General features: G+C 33.9%; 1 protein-coding gene across 3 annotated transcripts in view; it reads right to left on the bottom strand.

Moving 5' to 3' along the window:
- LOC106124231 (TSC22 domain family member bunched) overlaps nucleotides 1-26,785 on the bottom strand; it is a 117,097-nt gene that overhangs the window by 36,828 nt on the left and 53,484 nt on the right. For 2 of the 3 annotated variants that reach the window (XM_013320696.1, XM_013320695.1), the window contains one exon: nucleotides 26,089-26,223. The exons of the other annotated variant lie outside the window; for it this stretch is intronic. In XM_013320696.1, coding sequence (XP_013176150.1) covers nucleotides 26,089-26,223 — 135 coding nt within the window. The remainder of the gene's footprint in view (nucleotides 1-26,088; nucleotides 26,224-26,785) is intronic. 3 annotated transcript variants of the gene reach the window in all.

Consider the following 26,785-nt stretch of genomic DNA (forward strand, 5'->3'; position numbering starts at 1 on the left):
TTTTGCAGCAAACGTTGCTACGAGAAGTAAACGGGTCGCAACCAGTTCCATGGTGTGATGGCGTTGCGAGCATCGCGTTGACGCAACCCGACCCAGTTTCCGCGGCCGTCCGCCTTCCAACTGAGGATACGCTCGCTTTATTGCATTATCTAACATCAAAGAAATACGTTTTTAAAAACTATTTTATTGATGTATTTTGTTTAGAAAATAGGTGAAGCCAGTTTTTATTTTTCTTCCCGTTAAGAAGTTCAATTAAATTTTTTACTTTCGTAAAATTTCTAAAACGATAGACTTTTGACAATGTCCTTCAAAATATTTTTGGAGAAAGACAAACATAAACACATATCTTCATCGTTTTTCATACTTAGAATGTATAATATTTAAGTACAGAAAAAAATATCCCCAAAAAGTATTTATACTGCAAAGCGCACACAAATAAGTATCTGTGCAGGTAGCGACTACCGCGCTTACGCAATTCCAGGTCGCTAAAGCCCGCTACTAACAGTGCACGTGAGAATATATGGTGTGTCTCAGTACCAATAAGACGTACGGTACTAACTTCAGTCGTTATATCGAAAGTTAAAGCAAAGTAGACGTAAGCACGTTTACTGATGTTATAATATTTAGTAAACTATTGTTTTTACAGAATGAATCCAAAAAATATATTTTATGATGCTTAATGCAAAAAAAACACCGGAGAATTCCATCCAGACTGTCATTCTTTGTCAACAACCTGTTGGTCTATTAACGTTTTACTGCAAAATCGATAAGAGCTCTATGAACTGATAAGGACGGCTTCAGTGCCGGTCTTTAACGGTATTAGATATTCATTATATTATTGTCTTTAATAGCAATCAAGGAATGTTCTAGAGTTACATCTGGGATATTGATAAGGAATGCCACCGGTGCTGGTTTGACATCGCATCGACTGGGTTTGCTAGGTGGTGTCTAATTACGTCTTGTAGGCAGCCATTACTGTTTAGTAATATACATATCTATAGCTCTAAAGTGTTATTATGATCAAAAGTAATTACTTGCAAAATCTTTCATTGGCAGCTGTACTGCGAGAACATTAACGATTCGATATGATTTTGTAATATGCCAGTATTGATTGACAGAGAAATAACGCCCGGAGGCGATTGTAGTCTGTTAACCAAACTATTTCAAGACTCCAGGCTTGATGGCTAGCAGTTTAGATCAACGTTAATGAGCTGGTTCGTACATAAACAGGGACATTTGGCATGTTGTTATTCGTCCAGAAAGGCCAATATACCTCAGAAATTCCTATAATAAATCTATAATACGAAATTAGTTCTACTTCTACGTATTATATGTAGAAATTCGTCATATTCTCGTATCCTTCAGTCTCTCTAAAGATATTATTCAAGGATTGAAAACTTTATTTTAGAGCTCCTTAAGAAAATCTGGAATTAAGTAAAAAAAAACTATTTATATAATTGTCCTAGGGATTTATTTATTGCAAATCAAAATTATAGGCAGATCAATTATATTTATACCCGAGTCACGTGTTTTAACAACAACAAGTTAAAGAAACCCCGAGTAGTGCGTTAAACTTTTTCGATTAAAACATATTGGAAAAATTGAGTCGAATTAAAAAATTTCAAAGGTTTCTTTAAATTTGTAAACATAATAATGTTTTTGTAAACGTTTCTAATATTAAATATATAACTGAAGCTATGATTACAAACAGAAGAATTTTGAATTTTTTTTCTATTAATACCGTAATAAATTTATATGCACAGTATAATTTCCAAACAGCAACTGAATTTGAGCGTGGGATTTTCATATGATCGCTAATTTCTTGCTACTAAAAGATAAAAGATGAGATGAAAGGGCAGCATACGCGGTAAAACTGCAGTGGAGGAAAATGATGAAGTAAACCAATAAGAGTTTGAAATGGGACAAATTAGTGCGGGTGATTACGCATGCTATGACTCAAGCTTATTGTCTGGTGGGATGCCCGCGACAGTCGGAGCGTTTTCTGTGGGCGATTCTCTCACGCCAATGTTTATTTTGCGTCCGTAATTAAAGCGAGTACGCCTCGCAACGCTTCTTGGTATTGCTCCGCAATATCCCGATACTTTCTACGAAATAGGGCAACCGGAAAAATATTTTCGTTAAGTTACAATTCTAACGTTTGGTACATGTGAATTCGACGAATAGCAATATTTTAAGGATATGTCATTTTACACCTGTAATCATGCTTCATGCGTTTTATTTGGTGGTGCAGGGGAAAGTTGAGGGCAACAGACCACGAGGAAGATCGCCCATGAGGTGGACCGACCAAATCAGAGCGGCTGTAGATGTCCTCCAATACCAATGTACTAAAAAGGCAGCGACTAGGCAGGAGTGGCGACGCCTGTTAAAGCGGGTCACTGATACTTGATGACCACGACCGGTCTGAAAAGACTGTAACGACGAAGAAGAATTATGCTTCGTTATTTTAAACCCACGACAGAAGAGACAAGAAAAATAGATCGTGATAGATATAATTAGTAAATAGAAGGGATTATTGGAAATAATTACTTATTACTATATTAACATCACAGATTTGTCTTCAATGCCAAATAGGTTAACACCGTATTAGTGCAGTATAGTATCGAACAATAACATATCTGTTACAAGTACGCGTACCCTTTTCGCAGCCGCTAACAATAAATCACGGCTTTACCGCCTTGTAGTGGTCACCATTGTGATCATTAGTTACTTCGTGACATGATGTGGCTCTATTTCTGAACAACGTCTGATTTTGCGAATGTATATTTATTTTGGATTTATTCAAATACATGTTGGCATTATCTTTTTTAAGATACCTTTTCTTATTTATATGCTTGTATATAATATACCATAATATATATTGAAGACTTGATTGCTATTCCAACTGTCTTGGGCATTTTCTTCGTTTACCTTTAAGTCTAAGTCGTGGGAAAAAACATTTGTCGCATTCTTCTATTGTTGTGACGAGATAAACTGGCCAATATTTAAATAATTGAATATGTTCCTCAGTTTTAATAGAGTCGAACACTGGCTTAACATTAACACGAAGAAATTGCAAGTAGGAAGTCAAATGCACGTTGTAATACCTTGTTTGCTAGTCGCCATTAATTCTCGAGGCTGCATTAAGAGTGAAGCAAGTAAGGTTGGTAAGCTTTTCTAATTTATCATAATAAAATTTATTATCTATGTGGACAGGCCATAAATATGATTCGTTTCGGTTAATTAAGGTGCTTTCAATAACGCATCTGTTCTACAACTGCGTAGCTAATAACAATAACGTGATACGTGCCAGCGGTATAATTTCTTCATTAAGATTCTTAGAAAACCTACCAGATTTGGCATGCTGAAATCAACTATCGAATCAACAAGTACAATTCGAAGTATTTCTGATCACATAATTCTCGTACAATAGCACTAGTCATATTATGGGATGGTAAAACAACCTGTTACAATGTTAAGAATATTGGCCTTGTTCAAATGCTTTAATTTGAGACGAAAATGTTAATTCAACACTAAATATAAAGTTTAATCGGAGCTCGGATAACCAAACGCTAAAATACGACTCTACGCTTTCGTAATTTGACATAGACAAGGGTCAAGGGTGGCATTCAATCGATTTACAACAACCTCGGTGTGGTCGAAATGGTTGACATGGCGACAGAGTAGATTACTTCGTGTATATTTGTATTCTTGCAGGCTAAAATAGAAGCAAATGCCTCAATAGTAGATATGAAAGTTGTGCGTTTGACAGGTTTCGTGGTTAACCGTAGACATATCAGTTACGCTAAGCTGAGCGCGACAGTGTAACAAATAAAAGGGCACGGCCCTCTGTAATCTGACCAATTAGTACACGCGTCACTTTCAAAGTCAGTGTCTAAGCGAGTCTTTGATCAGCTGAGTACGTGCTAAACGATCGTCGCCCGCTAAAATTAAAGACACCAAAGGTTAATAACACTTGGCGGTGGACAAGAGTTTTCCAAGAATATTCATTAGCGCGACATGTGTCAAACTCTATAGGCCCGTATCCCGAAATTGACTACGAAACGACAACGTCAGTTCTGCCGATTTATTTGTTGTTAGGAGACAGGAAGCGATCAAATTGCGTATTTAATTTTGTTTCTAAAATAATTTACTAAATACTAATCAAGTGTTCCAAATAATTGTCTCTTAATAATTATAACTTCGACATATATCAAGGTGTAGTTCCACTGGAAACACTTTCTATGTTTTATTACAAAGCCAACTTTGATATTAATTTCCGCAAGAATTAACTTAAAAAAAAACATTTAGTTTATTCCTTGAACCTTAATAAAACCCTTTAAATGATCGGTCGATGTAAGGACCATCAAATGAAACGTCAAAATATATAAATGTTTATTACAGTGATGAACAACATTGCAAATAACTCTCATAAATTTAGAAGTAAATGAATAATGATGGCGGTACCGAAAAAGAAAAATACGTGATAATGCAATTAAAAAACTAAAAGAAACAAAAATAGAACGTAACACAACTAAAACTTTAATTAAAGTGTTGTTCTAAACTAGTGCTTGCAACAACACGTGATATCTAAGTTTATAACGAGAGTTGCCAAGGGTACATATAGTGTGAAGGTAAGCAGCAAACGTTCAACATTTTGCTGCAACAGAATGTACAAATTAACGTGTCCGCAATCGGCTCGTGAGAGGCCATCACACCCGCCGTCCGCCTTGTCTCGCTCTACAACCGGCAATTTTCAACTAAGTATAATTTATCCCTAAACTGTAATTACTATTCAATTTGAAGCTGCGGATATTCTGTTATGGAGCAAAATTTGAATTACAATACGAGAGCTGCGTTAACGATTTATGTAATGCTTTTGAAATAAACATCAGGTCTACGCGATAACGAGTGCAAAGTTCAATCATTTCCGCTGTACGCTATATAATTATACAGGGCTAATTGTTGGCACACATTTAATGTTGGATAGTTGTTACCAACACATATGTTTGCATGAAACAAAACATGGTCATAGACAATTTAAAAGTGAAGGCATTTAATAAAATGTACCTTTTTAATAGCTCTTAATCGTGATTTTTCCATCAAATAAAAAAACGTAAATGCTTACGGTTACACTGAAGTAATTTTAAAGATGGCATTAAGTAACAGTATTTCTTAATAAAAAGTACGTCCTAGAAACGGATGTATAAAATGCAGAATGAAATGTGTCCAGTAAAAGAGGAAGTGGTCAATAAAATGACCGCCAAGGAAGGTGCCACGTGTTTCCTGCTCTGGCTTGCCAAGTTAAGTCTACGATATATGTTTAGGGAGGTTTATTGGGAATACAAAGTTTTCTTATTGATGTATAAAGAAACCGGTAAGGAAATTAAATATTAACGTACCCGGAAATTCTAAGTAAGCTTTAAAAAATAGTCTACGATGAAAGAAAATTTTTGAATCATTTTTCAGAGATAAATCTAACATTTCACTATTTTAGTTCAAAAGAAGTCACGCACAAAAGAAACTTCTCGTCAACTTTCCACTCGGATTTCCATAAATACTCAGATCTTGGCAATGTAATAACTAAAAATATATTTTGTATTGTAGCCAAGAGTAGAAATACTTTAAAGGATGAGCGAGAGAATGGGCGGTTAAGCTTATTTGAAGATAATTTTGGTTTCGGCGAAACGAACAAAAAATATTTAAAACAGCGAGACGTTTGAGTTATTTCATTCATTTTAGTGATGGATGTTTTTCTTAAAGCAATGTTTATGATGAATAATTATTTTAAATTGCACTTGTAGAGACGTCTGCAGATTTTAGATTAGAACCTAACTCGAAATTTAACACCTACTTTGTTCCGTAGGACTATTAAAGGTTTAGGCGTGCCATGTCTTTACAAATCTTTAATGCGGCTAAGCTAACACCATCTTCACATGTTTTCGTAATCTGATAAGATACTGTGAAATCATTCTATACAAAAACAGTTTAATAAGGCTTTGAGCAGGCATTTTTAAAGCCATTCTTGATACTATGCTACACTCAAATGCGCACAAGTAGACGTGGTTTACTTTTTTATGTCATAACACTGTTATGTCGTCATTTAGTTCCGTGATGTAGTTTTATAGAACAGCGTGGGTATGAACTAACGAGTAAATTAAAATGATGCGCAGTTAGGTTATTATGCACTGTTGGAGAGTAATTATTATCGGTTTATGCGAAAAAAAATAAGCGCAAGGCGTTTGTTCGCGTCTCAGCCGGGGGCGTCGCAAAAGGCAGTCTGACATCATCGACCTGGCCGGGTTGCTCTTCATTGTTGTTATGCGGCGCACCGCTGGGCGAAAGCCGCGAGATGCTTTATCGGCTATCGTAGAGTGGCGAGAATATTAAAGCAGTTTCGAATCGGCCCGCTATTGACTCGTATTGTTTTGCATTGAATTTTGAAGTTCAATGCCACGGGCGCGGGTTTCATTGCGAATGTTCTTTGTTACATTCGTGGGCGAAGTTTCTCCAATAGTCAACTGTACCCAGTCCTGTCAATTAAACCTACTGATAATGGAAAAATAAAACATGTTTTTGATATAATTATATTATGAATCAAACTTTCTCCTGATACCGATTTGCCTGTGGCTTAAAATAAATATATTTCACATTCTCTTGTCCTCGTCTTGTAGGTAAGAAGCCCTCGCATATGCAGAAAAATTCTGCTTACGTTTCATCACTAGATGATCAATGATTCAAGTACCCATAAAGGACAAACAATATATTGGTTTTTATTTATAAAAGTTATACATAACTAGCTCTAAAGTACTGCATATAATTTTTATTATGCTAAACGTTCGATCACTGTCGACTTTAACGGTGTGTTTGTTGTAAAACTCACACAAACACACTTAGGGTATCAACTGGAACGCCACGCCGACTGTTGATATTTGCATAGTCACGTGGCGATAAAAACAAAGTTTCTAAATTTGTCCATGACGGCGTCCGTGGAGGGCAATTAGCATTAATTACGACTTAAAATGTTTTTAGCTTTTGTAATGTTTACTTTTTACAAATGCTTATACGATATTTAGTACTAGATATATCAATTGATTTAATCAACTTAATTTTAGTTGTACTTATGTACATTTTTAAAAATAGAGGTACTAGTACTCTAGCATACTTGCTACAAAATATTGTTCTTTATAACGTAAAATCCCATTTCGCCTCTATCCCCATCTATTCTTCTAAGGTAACATTTCTTCGGTAAAATATTATATGCATTTTTAATACAGCTAACACATTAACTAATTTTTTTAATTAAATTAGCAGCGTGAATAGATTATGTAGAAAAAAGATTGCTTGATTTAGCTACAACTAGTGCAAAAACTTTCGTAATGTAATTGCATATGTTAGAATCGTCTGTTATAGAAGTTTCTGGAAGCTGAATGTGTATAATTTCAAGATGGAGGACGCATTTTGCTGTGTAACCAAACGGAAATAGGTTTTTAAATTATTGCTCGTGTAATGAATAATAGTATTTACGATGGAATTTGCTGTATCTTAGATTTTGCATTTTATTTTATTGTACAACAATACTGACGTGACAGAAATTTTTCATATTTGATTTGAGACTATTTAGCAGTAATACAAGATACTTACATTGCAAATAAAATAAATGCAATGCCTAGACGCAGATAAATTAAAAAAAATATGATTTTTACAGTGGTTTTCTTTTAGAATAAAACCTTCAAGGCAATGTTTTAAAAGTCTTCTTTTTTTCCACACCCAAAATAATTTGCAATTGCAATGAAACCCTTCAACTCATACATCGTCATCCTCATACAAACTCATTCACACATGAAATAACACTAATGTGCTCGTAGGGCGATCATCGTGTATTTAAGATGTACTGATGCAAACTCTAAGGTTTCACAGCTGCTTGCTGTGACTTGTTAGCTGGAATGCGACATCTTAGTGGTTGAGTAAACATTCTTGAACATAAGCAAAACCCGCTTTTTATAGTAGCAATAAAGTTTATAAATAATTCAATACAAAACTAGATGACTTTTTTAAGAGACGAATTGCCAATAAAAAGCAATGTTGATATTTAGGTCGAAATAGTTGTATCGGTAACTGTATTATCAGGCGATTAAATTATTGAGCTCGACATGTCGACGAACGATTGGTTTGTAACTGGTTCCCGCAGTACTACACTTTGGCCAAATTGTGAGGTCATGGTATTTTTTTGATCGTACTCAGATACGTTTAATGCGAAACGAATCAGTTTGTTAAATTGCTCCAAAGATGGTGTTTAGGATACGTTTAAATATAGTATCAAATGCTTACATTATAAACTTATTATCTTATGAGAACAACGTTTTGGGTTAAAAGTAGAAATATATAACAAATCTGTCTCTACAACGTACATTTCTTCATTGTAAATTAAGCTTGCAACTTAAGTTGAAATGTCAGTATTTATATACAATATTACATAATATCTTTTTATGTAATAAAATTTACGCAATTACCGTAACTCGAATCAAAGGATGTTGAATGGTGACTATAGAAATAAATCTCATAACGTGTGGGCGGTTTGCGTCGTAAAAGCGCGACAGTTGCCAAAAGAATAAAAATAATGGCAAAAAAGTTGAGACATTGTATCGGAACAAATTAAGTGCAACAGATTACTTCGCTCTTAACTTTTCGAAAATAATACTAAAATTATAGAAAAGATAAATACTCAAAAATACTAATAAGTACCTGATTGTCGTGCGGTAAGAGGAAATATTTTCTCAGAAATATACAAGTAAAGATTGCTTTTGGCTGTATGTCAATTTACCTGTTGAAAGTTGAGAACATTAATCAAAATTTGTCAATATTTCTTGGATTTTGTCAAGGAAATATTGTAAGTAGTATGAAAAGAATTGATTAATGGTAGTTAAAGTACAGCAGTTAACATACCAATTAATGAAAGATATATTTTGCAAACAAATAATTGCAAAAGAACATTTTTAGTTACAACACTTACAATATGATTTAAAAATACAGGAAACTACCTTTATATTAAATGCTACGTATTTGCTAGACATTAAAAAGTACTTTATTTGTAATAAAGTGAATTAACAATCTTAATATGTTATTATAAATACAATTAAAATAACAACAGAAACCGGACAAGACGGTATGTGTTGGATTCGTGTGAGTCGCATGTTATTTTTGGGTAGTCCATAAAAACTAACAACAACAAAGACCACCGCATTGTTGCCATCGGAAACCACGCGGTGTTCCGTCCAAACCGAAAATAATCTTGTCATCGGGAAAGCGACAATGTATTTCTTTATTTCTCTTAAACAAAACATGACAAATATTTAGTTCAAACATTTTAACAGACTAATAAATATTATAAAGTATTATAAACCACATAAAGTCATCTAACTTATTATGCTTATTATGGCTTATGGAATCTGGATTTTAAGCCTAAATAAATTACAGATATTAGTCTTGATTGACTATGCTGTTAGTTATATATTTAAAAACTTAATAATGTTTAACTTTACGCTGGAAGAATTTAAAATTTATTGAGTCATCATTTAACATCTTGACAGTTCATCATATGCTGTAACAACATCGTTTTCAAATCACTATAAATCCGTGGTTACTTTGTCGGTCATATTCCTTGCGTGGAGCTATTGTGGCCGGCGTAGAGATGAGTAATTGCGGTTTTATGATTTATGAGGCGGCTCGATTGCTGTCAGAGACGTATTTAGTATCAATTGGTGCGGAGGCACAATTAAAATATCAACCATTTATGATGCAAGCGTTCACACATGGACGTTTCGAGCGAGTCGTGCACTCTAGAATATTCCATACAGTATTATTATTACGAGGTTATCGTATTGAGTCTATGCGGTGCATTAAATAAATGAAAATGATGATGTAACATTAACGTACAAACTAAACGGATTTATTATCTATTTAAAATATTATATGAAATTAATTACAAAGAAGTGATTGAGTGTCCTTAATTTATAGATGAAGGGTAGACTTGGGTTAAATGTCAATAGTTGTGTAATTTATACGATTTTGGGGAAATTAATGATAAGATCTATGTATGTACTCGTACTTCTTCAGCTATGTTAGTTTTACACGATTTGTAATTAAAATTAAAGGTAAACGACTGGCTTTATTGATTTCAAAAGAGACTTGGAATTAGATTCTATTTTCATATAGCTTAATTTAGCTTTCCCAACAATCATTGTTTTTTTTTGAACCAATAAACAAAACTACTACTAGACGAGAATTGAATGAGAATAAGATCGATGTCTAGATGTGGTTTCATCATCATTGTTATTTTGGTCGTGGTTTACGTTACGTGGCGAATCAGTAATGGCATACAGGCAAATTTTGCGTCTATCGAGTTCGTCTTTCCGTCGTCGTGTGTTGTGTTGGCGCTGCGCTGTCTCAAATGAGATGTTAATGGCTTTCCTGGCACGTCTCACCACACTGACTATATTACATTACAAGATTCAAACTTTATGACCGCTTGGGCGCTGTGAGTGAATCTCTCCTCAGATTGATGCTAATTAAGCCCATTGAGAGTGGATAAAAGCGTGCACAACACCGTATTCCATCCTGCTGATACCAAAAATTTTGAGTTGCATTTCGTGCGAAATTGGAAACCGTTATAAAGATTGGATAGCACTATACCGTGTGAACAATTGTTTTAACGTAGGTAGTGTTCATGAGATTCTCCTAAAAAGCATAACGGTAACTACATTAAACTGTTCCTTGAGACTCTGCCAGGTGGCAGCGACAGAAATAGATTGATGTTTCTTTTGGCTTCAAACAATGTGACAGTGACACTGACAATTTCTTGCAATGTCTGTATATTAATCAATTTGATAAATGAAACATTAAAATAAAAAAATTGGCAATTTTCTTTCTCATTGGACTGTTCTCTAATTGCAATATTAAACAGAACGACTAATAATAAAATAAGGATAAATAATAAATCATCCTTTATAAACTTTTACTTAACACACGAAACAAGATAAAACAGAAAACAAGTCTAAAGAGTTATAAAGTCTAAATACCCTTGACTCGATACCAGTTTGACAGATTATATGTTAAAGTAAATAAATTTAAAAGGTAAAGATTTATTTTACCTCAGTAGTCTATTTCAAGGTCTTCCAGGTAACGGGTGAACAAGGCCCGACAGCTAGGGGAGTACTACAAACTATATTATATTAACAAAAAAGAACCTAGTTCCTTACACCTTTGGGTTTCTTTTGTTACGCAGTTGCCTCTCAGATACTCCAGACGGCTTGTCGCCACTGTCGTCGAACAGAGACAGACACATTATTTACAGCAGCGTGCGAGCGGGATAGCGCTACAACACGTAGCGTTGCGTGACACTGGCTGCGTGAGAGAAAAAAAAAGCTTTTTGTTTCTTCTAGGCATCTAATGTTTTAAGAGATAATTTGCATAGTTTTTATGTCCAATTATAATTTTATTCTGATATCAATTTTGTAACTAGAATACTTAGGTACTTTTACACTAAATACAAGTTAAAGTTAATAAAGTCTTTGGAATACTCAATATTCTAAAGATATAAAACTTAGAATGTGGTAATAAGTAACATTATGATTATAAATATTGCTGTCAATACATAAAAAAATGGTGAACGATATCGACATCGGCTTGATAAGTAGACAAGATAATAATTTATAACACTTAAAAAAACGTCGATAATGGAACGTAGTGTGTAATCAACATTGAATTATAAATGATACCCATTTATAATTCGATGTTTTGCTTACAACCAGTTTATTAAATCTTGGATTTGATCTTTGCTTGATAATATAGAGTAATATAATTGAATAAAATGTAAAATAGATTTAAATAGAATAAACTTGTTGCAAACACGTGAATGTCGCCATCGTTGTAAAATAAATGCAGCCTTTTCTAATGCAATTATTTTGCAACACTAAGCAACGACATACATATTTTATTTCACTAAACAGCAGTTTATACATTTTTAACAAGAACTTGTGGAAACCTAAAATATGAGTAACAACAAAAGTAGCAAGTAGCGCCATCTTTTAGCAAACCTCGATTTTAAGACTAAAGTAACTGTTCAGCTAAGATCATGATTATTCGCTTCTTCGACAAATAAGTGTGAATATCCTCCTTAACACTTAATTCGATGAAATTTTTTGGAGCAAAAAAACTGTTTTTTTTTAAGTAAAGTCATTACGTACGTTACGTAATTTTCTCTTAACTAGTTCAGTAGATTTTTTGTATTACTTGTTCGTCACACTGGACACCATCGAATTAAGGGTTACGAGGTATTACGCGACCATAACGCGTATATTCTACAGTTCAGTGAAATTGATATCGTTATCGCTTCGAACTAAAACAGACTAGACAGTCCGGCACCGAATGCTAATCAGCTGTGTCATAAGCCACCAAGTTAGAAACGCTCCACTGACAACCCGCGGAAATTAATGAGAGAAAGTACGAATAAAAATATCCAAAGCGGACAGCAGAAACCTAAAATACTGGGCAATAAAAATGCAAATAAGGAAATTGTATTCGAGATTCGACGATGCTTGTTCGTAAAATGCAAACGATGACGGCCAAGATGACATCAGCCGGTGGCGTGAGTGTACCGGTCGCCATTTTGAAAATAAGCTGCTTGTGACGTAATTGGACAGGATTTTACAGTCTTGTGAGTGGACGGTCGTATGGAGCAAATGATTGCTTGACTTGATTTTATTATAATACGATACGATAAAATGTTTGCATATCTTAAAACTAACTTTTACTAACTGAATCTGACATCATTTTGAATGTCAAAATCAGTAAAATAGATTTTGAATAAGAAAAAGAAATATAAAAATAAGTCTATGTAGACTCCAATAAGTATTTAGTGATGGAATCGTCGCGAGTGCAGCTCAATGAATCACAGACAAAAATAAACCAGTGACATCGGATCGACCTGTGACGTCACATTCAGTGACATCACCGGAGGTCGTAGGCCGTGGCGACAAAACAATGACTAAAGAATACCGATAACTTTATATTAATGTAAAAACAATGTAATAAAAAAGAAATTTAGTCCATGGGCGGAAGAGTTGTGATAAAAGAAATTGTTTATAACATTTCTATTTCAGTTGTAATGTTTTTGCAACATACATCAAATTATATTGAAGAAATAAATGCAGATATAAATGTAAACTCAGTCTGTATCGGATCGATGGCGGACAAAATCGTATTATTTTTACATTTAAACGACCAAAATCTGGGACAAAATCAACACAAATACTAATGTAAACTGGTACAAGAGAATGACATCAACCTACAGTTGTCGTTTTTAGAGCGCTTATGTAAATCGCCACATCTGGATGTTTTTATAGCTTATAAAACAGCTTTGAATTTATTTCGCAATCGTATACAAAACGACGCTATAATCCAGCAAATCGTTTAAAAGACATGAGTTACTGTATTGACTAATTTTGTATAAATTCAAAGTAAAAATCACATACTTCAACTTTAAAAGATAATATGTAGTAATAGAGAAATTTCTGGTGTTACAAAATTTACGTATATTTAAAAACAAGAGATATCAGTAATGGAGATTTCGGGCACACCGCGAGGTGGACGAGATTAATAAAGTTTACCCCACCACCAAACAGGATCAAAGGGAGTCCAGAAAGGCGTAGAGCAAAGAAATTGAAAGAAATCAAGAAAATCTTAAATCCTCCAAAAATGTAAACGATTACGACCAATAACTTAATAGTTTAAATTATTTTGCTATGAAGATCTGAACCTGTGACCTCAAGTTATCATAAGCCAGATTATATCAGACAAAATATTAATTAAGACGCGAATTGGTATAATGTAAACAGTGTCAAAATACTACAGGATGAAACAACATGGTAACACGTAGTAAGAGCATTACGCAAGAAGAATGTGCGTTGTAACAAACAAAACTGTTAGCGAGTTTAACCCTATTGGTCGTACAAACAACACTTTTGGGGCCACTGAGCATATTACAGTCCTTGTACTAAATATGCAACCAGCACGTTCCATTTAATATAATTAAAACGGTAATAATGTATTGTGTATGAATTAGGTTTAGGGTAATATTTACTTGCGATACACTCGTTTTATTTACTAGTTTATCGGTAGATTACGGATGGTATTGTTTGCCATGGAATGGAATAAATACAGGAAAGATTTATATGTTTTTATTAATTTTTTAATGATTCAATGGAATTATAACGTCTGGAATTACATCCGTCAAAGACATAAAAAGATTCAATTAGAAAGTTATCTTCGAGCGTTATTGGTTGACGTCAAAGTGACACGTGTGAATTGACCTGAGACCTGAGGGCAGCTAGTTGAGCGTTAATAACGATGATAGCTGCGTGATCGGCTTTCTTCAGATCGGATACGTCCTGACTGACCTCTAAGCCGGAGCCGGGCTTAATAAGGCGTGTGGAATGTATGAAGAAATCTTATAAGAAGTCCCAGTAAGTTGCGGTTCAGAATGGAAAGTTGAATTACTAACTAAACTAATTTAGTATACTCAATAATTATACAATTGTTATTAAAGGAACTTAGCAAATTTTATAAAAAAAATTATTTCAATTGCTTATCTATTTGGGGTTTAGCAATGCCGAACGCTAGACAGACATGTTTCAATTCTACTTTATCGAAGAGCATGGGAGAACGACTATCATTTTGATGAAGACTTTCCATGGTAACTGAAGGTAGTCTAGTAAAAGATCTGCGCTTAGAAAGCAGATGGCTATATTCAGATTAGTAAGGAATAGATAACATTGTTTTGGTATTCATTTATGTGTTTTGTTATACCGCCAAAGTTCACATAAAGTGATAGTTTTGATAACAATGTTTTAAAAAGCCAATGTTGTTTATTTTAAATTGAATTCAATTCGAATATTATCAGTGTTCTTGTCAATTGTATGAGCATCGCAGGTTACGTAATAACAACTGAGATGTCTTAATTAACTAAAATACGCACAAATAGCAAAAAATGTTATCATTACAAACGACACAAAAAATAAATGTGTATATGTATTTACAAATAAATGTTGACCTTGTTTTGTACTATTGAAAACAAGCTTTAAACATTTGAAAAAGACATTCTAAAAAAACTAATATACAAGTGTAATTTAGATTCAAGGCGCGTCTTATTCGCCTTTGTTGTTCACTCGCTTGTAAACCGGTTGTAGCCCGATTACCGTAAAAGGTTTGAGGTATACTCTGGGAAGGTACCTGGCATATTAATCTGTTGTTCGAATTAAAAAATCGTCAAGCTCTATTGTCGAAATATTGTACCAATTGTGTGTTAGCAATTTTTGATTTTTTTTTTATGGAAATTATTTGCAAAAACCAAGCAAACTATTCACCTGTAGACAAAAAATGTGAACAGGTAGTATTGTTATGCTACAAATTTGGCATTATCCGTAGATGCCACAATTTATGCTTAAATCTATTATGGAGATTAACTACACCGCGTTGTTAATATGGTTTCGATATATTTTATGTTTAGAATTTGGATATGTTCGTTTTATTTTTAAGTCCAACGTTCCCATTCGTGCAATATTTTTTACATTGAATGTCAATGTTACTTCCAATTGCTAGATTAAATACAATTGTTAGATTTAAAGGTATCCGTGCGTAAAGCTAAGTTTGTCATTCTCAGCCCTGCTTCCTGATTTGAAGATGCGGAACTGATATAGGAGGAATTATTATTTAATATTTATCAGCGTCAAACTGGCTGAATACATATTCAAATCGTAACATTCTTTATCAAAGTGATTATTATTATTTTTGCTCAAATGATGCCAAAAGTTTATTTAATATTGTAAGTAGGTATAAAACGATAAGCATGTTTTGATGTTTTTTTTTAAATAAATTAAATTGATGAATTTTAATCAGTTCATGTGTTGCCAAACATATGTTATCTTGGCGTACGGAATACAGCTGTGCTATGTAAACATACGTAGATAAAAAATAAAGATAAACTGGTTTCACAAAGATGGCTGCCAGGCTAGAGACGACTTATCGAATGAGACGTGTGACCTCTTTACCAATTACCCAGGTTATCTACGGCCAAACAACGTATTATAATCTAACTGCAAAACATGTGATTGGTTATTTATTTAACCCTTATTAATAATTAACTTAGGAAACAGATATCTCATGGAAAGATGTGAATGCTATCAATGTTTATTTCATACTAGCAGTCGCCCGCGACTTCGTCCGCGTGGATATATAAAAACATTAATTAGCGTAGCCTGTGTGTTCTTTCAGACTATTTTCTATACGTATGCCAAATTTATTCGAGATCCGTTCAGCCCTTCTAGAGATATCTTCAAACACCCATCCATCCATCCATCCACATCACATCCATCTAAACATTCGCGTTTATAATATTAGTAAGTTATAAATTCGAAAAAAATAAATAAATGGTATACTATCCTCACCAATTTTCAGCCATATCGGTAAAGACGTTCTTGACTTACAGTGTAACTAACACGACTTTCTTTTACATATATAGATTTAGTTTTGGAACAAATGACGAAGGAAAAATCACGTGAAGAACTAATTGATCTTTTATTGTTATTTATTAAAATTTCTGTGAACTTAACCTAACGAAATGATAAGACTGATTGTTAGGATTCGACTGGAGAAATCTACAATACAATAAATAGTAATTCCTTTATACATTCGAGGCACGCGCCGCGTAACTAATTGAATGGCAACAGAGCAAGGGGCATTCGGGGCACGATCAAAGAAACAATAAATGATTCACAACAGCGCATTATTACGTTATCACATCTGAAGATCCATGTTACGGCGGTCAGATGTGCCGCATGCGGCCGATAACATTACAATAGTCAATTATACTCTAGCGTCATTAGCATACACATAAAAATTACTATTAATGTACGACCTCAAGTCACAACTCTCTTGTTATTGATGAGTGTCATGTGAAATTTATCTTATATTTCTTTATATTACTATGTTTTAAATTTTAACACTCGCTAATTATGCGCTAATGGAATATTTAAAAGATATAGCTATGCTTAAAAATAACTAGCAAGAACCATAAGTAAGATAATGCATGTGAATTTTAAAATTGTTTAATCAATTTCTATAAGTATTGAGAAGCAGTAATCAAATGATTAATTCTACAGCAATATTCTATCTTTATGTAATTTGTTAAATATATTTGATATACGCAAATAACCGGTGTTTAGAATAGTCAGACAAAGTGGTAAAAACGATGTGCCAAAACAACACAGTAAGATGCGAGTTGACCGTTGGCACGGCGCCCGCGCTCCGAGTAAACATGCTATTTCAGATCTGAAAGTCAATTCGATCGCCTTATTGATATTCCATAGACCTACTTCCCACTACACTGTCCACATCATTTAGATGTACCAGTGTGTACGGTCTAAGAATGATGTACTGAACGTGTTATACATTACCAAAAACATGTGACGAGATATGAAAATATGAGACATGAGTTCATGAAACTTATTTAATTTGATAAATGATGCAACATTTTTGCGTGGGTACGATGACTAATTTTATGTAAAGCAAATATTTGATAAAGTTATCAAGTCGGCGTTTATAGCTAAAACATACGGACACATATATGACGATCGCAAGTCAAATATTTGGCGTGGCCCGTGACTAATTCGACGAGCATTAAGTAACCATCGCCGGGGTGGACGACCGGCTGTTTGTCCGACGCACCGAGGGCAGGTTCATGTATTTAAAGCGCAGTCAAACAAACGTGTACGGATGAGAACCGGTGTCGGCGCGTCCGTGATAACAATTGTTCCACCGCGCCTCGAATTTGTAACGTCGCCCGCTGCGACCTTTCGCGTCTGTCAAGAAGAACGATAGAGATCTTTTGATTGATTACTCTAGGACATCATACCTCATCCGCACCAAAGGTGTCACCCGTTTGGAAGACATTGCCTTACCTGAAAAAGAAAAAATTATATATTAATTTTTAAACAAACGAAACATATTTTAAATTCAATTTTACAATCCTATTAAAATTTAAAATGTATTTACACATGCTAAAATGCACAATTTTAACATTTAAAATCATAAACGAGCAATGAACTAATCTTTCCAAGTAAAAAAAAATATTTTGTGTTTAGCAACGAGTGTAGTGTGTTTATTATTTTTTATTCCACTCCAAGATGATATTAAATCGGTCAATGACCTTATGGTAAGTGATACCACCACCATAATCACACGAATGCATCCAAAATTGTGTAATCTCTAACAAATCTCACTGCGCTTTATATCTAATAGTACGCAATAGTATGTCTTTATAAACAAATTTAAACACATAAAGCATCGCACGAAACGCATTACTTTTGCAAGTAGCAAGGCAAGCAAGCTTCCTTCCATAAGAAGAATTTCTTCCGTTGCATTGTATAATATAGATAAACGCATTAAGGTCAGTGATTGATGGAGACCACGGGTACAAATGCGTTATGAAATTTATAATAGAGTAACCAGAATTAGTATACAAATATACAAATAATTGTAGGATATTTGTACGAAAAACTGTAACATCGACATTCGTCAGCATATCGCCAATAACATCGATAGCTTAAAGTATTTATCATTCATCAGCCAAACAATTGGTTTCGCGAACAACGACTTAAATGCAAACAGAATATATGCATAAATAATTTGTTTACAATTGTCGTCCAATGAAGCTCTTCATTTAAATTTCACATGAAAAACTCGTTTTGATATTACAAACACATTCTTCTATGTCATCAGAAAAGTAGAAAACTATTTCAATATTATCAATAAATATTACATTGTTTACAAAGACTTTGTATTGTTCTGTATTAATTTATCGTTTGATATCACAAGTAAGATATATTACATCGACTTATGCAACAGAGGGCAATTCATACCGGTGGTAACACAAGATGTCATCAGCACACGTTGCTCACCATGCGCTACACCGCGTAATATAATCACTTCTCAGTATATTCTCGATATTCAATGAGCATTATGTTTAATTTATTTCACATTACTTCTGGTTACGTACATCGAATTGTATCTTTTAAGCGGTATACTTGCACAAATATAACAATCTAACTAAGGGTTTCTGAGACCCAAACCCCCGTTCAAAACATACTGTTATATCTGTTTTGTCAAAAATAATGACAGGGATATCGATATATTTTATACAGAGATTTTATTCTTAGAAACTAAAGGTAAATTACCCATAGAAAACTACACGATATTTAATACATGAATGTTTTTTTTTACGCCAATCTGTACTCGTTGATGGCATTAAAACGCTAAAAATAAGAGTCGACCAAATAACACATGTATCACGAAATAATATCTAATACACTTAGGGACAAGACCGGGCGACATGTTATTTTCAAAACTTGCTAATAGCGACATTAGTATGTCGAATTCAATTTGCTAAAAGTAGTATAGAAGATCACTTTAATGTCGAATGTAACAGCGTATACCTACACAATGAGACGTGGGTTGCAAGGAAAGACGTAATGCGACACAAAGATCAAATAAGCAATTATGTACAATTTGTTGTTTGTAAGACCAATGTAAATTTAACTTCGTCTTTTACTTTTGTAGTTCTTAGACTAAAATCACCGTTTAAAATATATTGTACTGTCTACTGTGTTAAAAAAAAAATGACAGGGACGACGATATGTTTACAGAGATTTTGTTTTCAGACACCAACGGTAAATAAATAATAATAGCGCTTAACTCATCAAAGCAGAAATGAATGTCTTAATATAAATTACTTAATTATTTCTAAAAGCCACTGCGAAACCGTTCTGCATGTCAAGTCATAGTTTTTATATTGCATCCAACGAGAAAGGCAATCGACATGCCTCCCCCGTGACTATAGCCTTTAACTGTGTAACATTACCGTGGAAGCTTGGACCGTTACAGAAAGTGAGGTCCGCGGATTCAATACAAACCTCCTGATAGAAGTAACGGAACGCTGCGAAGTTTGCGCGCGATAATTCAGCCAACTGCCTAACAGAATTCATTGTACACGTGACTTGAATGAGTTGTAAGATGCATCTTCATCGCACAATCACGAGTATGTTATTTTCTCGTATCGCAGATCTGCGAGAACGAACTGGCATTGGAAGTACAATTTAATGAATAACAATGACGAAATTTTATTAAATTCTGCCTGGTTATGTTAAAAAGACTCTCCGTGTCTATTCAAGAATAAGTCATAAATTTTGAAACTTTACAAAGCACGAATGTAACTAATCAGTATCACATTTCGTCATAATTTGCCCAAATACAGCGACACGTTATAAGAATTTATATAGATTCATTCTAACCGTTTACTTTTGTGGTTTTACGTTTGTGTATTACTTGTTTCCATTAATATGTTTATATTTATGCAAAACCATAGCTCTCATGTGACTAATTGTAATAACCTTATAATGACGCAGCGAGGGCTCGGTGTCAACGTCGTGGGAAGTCACAATGTTTCATTAGAGGTGTGTCCAAGTCTATTTGTGGCAGGGGTCAATGTCAGTTAGGAGTTAATTAACTGAGCAACAAAAGCGCATTTAATTGTCTGTTTTAATTAATCAAATGCCAACGAACGTGTCGTGTTCAAACGTGCAATATTCTATTTATTCTTGGTGCCAATTCTACGTCGATATTTAGAATAAATATTGACTGAGAAGTCGAAAAATTAATTTACTTTCACAAGATATTTAATACTGCAAATCATTATGATTAATCAAATAAATAAATTAATGTTGAAAAACGACTTAAATACCCTATACTAGTGTCCTATAAATTACAAACGAGGTCGACACGTCCACAGCTCCAATTATCCATCAAATTAAAACGTTAGCACTTTATCTAATGACCGCAAGTTACGTAAAATATCTCGTTCCTCTTTAAAACTTGTCTCAGGAGTGCAAGCGACAAATTACGACATTCCGTATGGCCTACTATCACACTCCTCGGCGACACACCACATGTTTATTCGTATTACTTAAAATGTTTTTATTCGCTGAACAGTAAAAAGATAGAATTTCAAATTATCTTAATTAAATAATGTTATATTAGATCTATAAATATGTAGAGGTAAATGAAAACAGTATAATGCCGTTTGGTCCCATTTTGTGGCCACACAATATCTTTTTATATACTTTCACATTTTTTTGTGACTCATCATTTCAATGACTTAGTTTTTTCATCATCATCTCCCTAGCCTTATCCCACTCAGGTGTGGCCTTTATCTTATAAACGTATTAACGAAAGAAGAAATCAACGTTGACAATAACAAAATATTGCAAAACATTGTTTTTACTATATTTACACTTTCTTTAAGTAATACTAAAATATATTCATTAAAGCATAAATAACGAGTTTCTGACCGTAAACGTTACTCTTTAAAAAGTAAAACTTGGACGAAAAAAGTGAAAAAAATTGATCGAAATTAAACCGAGTAATGACAATAAATGAGTGAAAACGGCACTCTTAAAATGTAACAAGGTTTGTATGTCAACAAAGATAAGTAAAAGCTGTTTAATTTTAATCAAATATTTTTAACTAACAAGAAATTTGGCATGTAACTACTTCATTAACATCTATTTTAAGTATTGAATATTGCAATTTTCAGATGTTACTCGTCGCTTATTCCAAGAAAATATTCTGTTTCCATTCAATTCTTACTTCTACAGTCATTCTGTCATCGATCTTTCAAACTCAACACGTCAAGAACTGGAAACTACAAAATTAATTTACAACTAAACCATTATGTGCGCTTTAAACTTATTTTTTAAATATAATAATATGATTTAAATAATAAGCTATTATACATAATGCCGCTATGAGAACAGTACAAGGTCTAATAATCAACAGCACTTAAGGTAATTTTGATATTGAATACGCAATTTATAACGGCATTAAATTATATGGAAACTCTACAATGACGCTGTGAAACAATGAAAGGTAACCGCATACGTTGCCAAGATTTCTCCAGAACATCAGGTCCGGTTCAAGGTGATCTGAACCTTATTGCGCTTGTACAGTGCTTATGTTCTTTGTGACAATTATCTCGTATATAAGAATGAGTCCTTGCACGGTTGGGTGCATGGAGAATCTCGAGGATCATATTACGGGCTCTTCAGACAGGTTTCAATGTCATTTGAAAAACTTTAATTGTTGCTAAGTGGTGCTAAGTGGGAGGAAGACTTGTTGATATATTTTATAGATGCGAGAGGAAAAAACAGAAGCCTTGCAGGAGCTTATCAATCTAGATCCAAATACCATGTGATTAGCACTGTTTTCCTTTCTCCTTGTCTCTATACTTTATGGCGGAGTCGTGATCAGAATCGGACGTGACTACTGAAATATCGCAACACACCGCTTACGGGTTTTCTTTTAAGGAATGAAACAATTACGTTTGCCGTACAAGTGGTTTAACAATCTGCAATGTTCAAGAGTTCTGTTACTGCTCTAGCTTTTATGACAGCTCCAAGGTGACCACAAAATTAAACTTTCATCTATAATAAGATCATGAGACAACTGTTAAAGAACTTAGCAAAGTTCACTTTTGAAATTAATCGTATGCAGTTATTACTTTTGAAAAAATACACTCACTTATGTACTCGCTATGGTAATACATGTAATGTGTATTTTAATATTAACAGTTTTGTCTATTTTGTTAACATTTTATCGAAACTTCTCGACTCTAAGCTTACAGTTGAAGAATTTTACAATGAGGACTATCCGCGAAAAAAAGAAACATGGCCGTCCTAGTTTTCTAAACACAATTGATTGACAGGCTCAGTGTAACATGATAAATTGCGAATAGCGAATCTATGAGGTCGGCACATTGCGGCTTTCGCCGGCCATCGAACTCACTCCGCCTTTCGTTACCACGCAAAAATAACGGTTCATTTAAAAAGTAACGAGCAAAAGAAATTACAACGCAAATACCAATTACTCTTCGAATGTATGAAATGTTACACAGATCTTTATGTACTCTAAGCTTGTTCAATTACATACATTTGCATTTAGCATATTAAATTGACGTACAAGTAAAGGAGTAACGGTTTTTTTGTATAACACACGTTAATTTCTTGTACGCATTTGTACTACAATTTTTCTAGCCATTTAGGCAGAATCTTTAAATGTTGATAAACCAAGGTATATGAAAACAAACAATAAAATAATGAAAGCAAATATCGTGATTATTTAACATACATAGTAACACGTATGTGTGTACAATAGTGTTCAATACTTATACAAGTATTAAAAGGTTGTATGTACATAGTTGTTTCAAGTGTCATATAATACATAGTCGCGTCTGTTTCCATTCAGTGTCAGTTCAGTGTGACATTCTCTATAGGCCCCCTTCGTGATGTGTTTTGAATGGCATCGTATAGACATATTCATGCTTTATTTGCCTCAACTTCCGCACAGAGTATGGGGTAACAAGTGGAGCGTGCAAGCTGGGGTTGGGTCCGCACATGTGTCGCGAACAGACACCAGTTCACTTAACTTGCGTTAACCTGCCACCGTCATCATTTCAGCCAACTTAAACCGATATGCGTCATGGGCCATTGTATTAGTTGGTAATTTTTAACTAAATATATTTGTATCGTTAAATTAAAAACTCCTAACGTATAACTTTTTAAAGCCACAAATCTAAGAGAGAGTAAAGTATTTTTAACACAACGCAATAATAACTTAGTAATAACGTAAAACGTCGCTTCATACATCATTATGTGTTATTTGTTGGACATTTATAAACATACGAAGTCGGCGATTAAAAATTCATTACATACGATGCCATAAAAAATTTAAAGCGTCGGTGCATTGCTCGCCGCACCTAACCACGCATACCCTTGCAGTGACATCTACCGGACGCAGCCGAAAACATCGATGTAAAAAACAACTTAAAAAATCATATTTTATTGACAGCTAAATTCTATATAAAGATTATGACGCAGGTATACTCTTAAAAAATCTCATAACACTAATACCTTTCAGTAAGTTCATTTTTCCCATCCAAAAATACTGGAGGCAAAAAGTATGTTTTCGCATAAAAACATCTTATATTTCTTTTGAAGCTCACTTTACTTTCAAACAAGTCTGTTATCATACTAACAATAATTTGTTAACGCCTACAAAGGATGGGAATGAAACAAATAACATTTTAATTACTTTAAAAAACAGTAGAGTTTTATTTTTAACCGAGGTTAACTTGTTTATTGCGTAAAGTTAAGATTTTAAGCGATATTACATTTATAACATCATTAAACTTTAGCACACAAGGACAGCATAATTGATCATATACGAATCGCTGTGTTTAAATTTATTAAAATCAATAAAACAAATAATTAAATTATTAATTCTATTACAATTTATATATATACTGAGACAAGACAAAAAAAAACATATATATTCGTATACATCTAAATAGATTGATAGTCAGTGTTATCTAATAATCGACATTTCTCTATATATTGTGTTTATATCTTACAGTAGAGAATAACAAACGACAGATAAACTTGTCTCATTTAAATTCATCATGTCGTGTTTGTTCGTGACAAGGATACACACTACTGGATAACTAAAACCTTTATTTTCTGACCATGTCTTCGTAACGCGTTAATAAAATGACCTACATAAACAAACCCTATTCGGCCAAAGTCTCGATACGAGTAGAAATAATTTTTATTTCATTGAAATAAATAGACCTTGGGCTCATTAAATGCAAAAGTAAACGGCTGTTTCTACTGTGAACTGAAATTAGTTTAGAATAAAAATTTTAGTATTTTTTTATAATAAAAAGTCGAGTTGTTATGAAATTAGAAAAAATTCTTTCGGCCTGTTATGTCAATCACCTATTACATTCGTTATAGGAGCTAGTTTAATTAACATTGACTTGTTATATCTGATCTTTGATAATGCAGGTACAAATCACGCTAAAATTAGACATCATTGAACTAAATCATGGCGACAGGGCGACGAGAGATTAGGGCATGTGTGGAGAGGCATACTAGTGACATAATAATAGGCTTACTGAATTACGCTGCGTAGCGTAATGAGTGTAGACTAAGTCCTAGATCAGATATGGTGAAGTTTTACGTATGATCATCCCATTTTTGTGATTTGTGTGAGTGTTTTTAGTTTTTTTTATGAATAAAAGACTACAATGCGGCTAAATGGTTAAATTCTCCAATATTAAATACGGTTAAAGTTCATGTTACAACAGGATATGAGTTTGGAACCTAAACTGAAACAATTTTTATGTTTTTTAAGCCTCTCTTTCAGAGTCGAGTTGGTTTGTATTTTATACTACAACTGACTGACTTAATAGAATAGCAATTCACAACTTTAGAAAACTATTTATGTGATACAATTAACCTCTCATATATGTAGTAGCTAAGAGCAGTTATTAGAATTTATTCAAAGTAACATGACTCTAGGCATTTGTCCGCCTTTTCACAACGACATGCGACATTGACATTGGCCGGATCCACGACGTTAATTAACCTTAATTCTCGTCTTGAATTATTTATAAACCCTTACATTTGCATTGTGCGATTTAATGCGAGTAACTTGTCCTTAAAGTATACAAAAGAAATCATATTTCACGAGGAATACCTAATTTAACTATAACAATACGAATAAACACTACAATCTAGTTGCAAAAACAAAAGGCAATCACAATCCTACACCAACAATAAAGAATAATGAACTGATATAAATTATGCATGCACCAAATATTCCATAAGGCTGTAATAACCTATTGACAAAATAAATAAAAACCAAAACCACTAGAAAAAAAAACAAAGAAACACCAACACCAAACAAACAACACGCTAGTTTTTCAATATATTATAGATAAATTTCTACAAGTCGTATGAAGTATAAAATTGAAACTATCTGATAACATTTAAAAAAAAATAATTACAAAAACTAGCGTGTATCATCATAGAACAAAAACAACCATGGACACATAAGCCAAAACGTTCCGAGCGTGGCGCTTTCTACCTGGAGTGCTGTTGCCTGTCAGAAGGCGGCGGAGAGGGCGCGCGAGACGAGTCGGCGGTGTTGTCGCGTGCCTCCGTCGCCGACCCGGGGCTGCCCGACCCGCTGCCGCCGAGTGCCAGCGCCAACCCGCTGATACTGAAGACACACCACCACGTCACCACAGCCCTAGCCTCGGCTACAATCGGTCACCGTGACCTACCTGCTCCAAAGTACACCCGCGCAACAAACACCATCCATACTACATCAACTACTTGTTTAAATTTAAACTATGAAAACACATTTGTCTAATGATGTTTTTGGAGCAGTTAAGTCGTTAAATGGAACTAGAATTGATATGCTATCGTACTACTTGAGTTATTGTGACTATATTCAGTGAATATTCAGTGAAGTCATCGATGCTTCAGTGTTCTACATCAAACAATGAACTCAATATCCCGCCTTGCATTGTTAAAAAAGTTGTTGGTTATTCAAACTTCGATTATACAGAGCTAAAAACAGCCGAGCTAAGCAGAACATTCTCAGCGGGGTGAAGAGATACATAAGCGGTGATATTCAGTTAGTGGCAAGGCAACGGAGGTGTCATTTGTATTGAGGTAAACGCAAGCAAGCATATGATACGTATCGGTTTAGTATTAGACCTATCATGCAAAAACCTAACAAAAATTCAATATTAAATTACGTTACGTGCTATTATCGT

This window comes from Papilio xuthus, unplaced genomic scaffold, assembly GCF_000836235.2.
Source record: "Papilio xuthus unplaced genomic scaffold, Pxut_1.1 DF825946.1, whole genome shotgun sequence".
NCBI classification, from domain to species: Eukaryota; Metazoa; Arthropoda; class Insecta; order Lepidoptera; family Papilionidae; genus Papilio; species Papilio xuthus.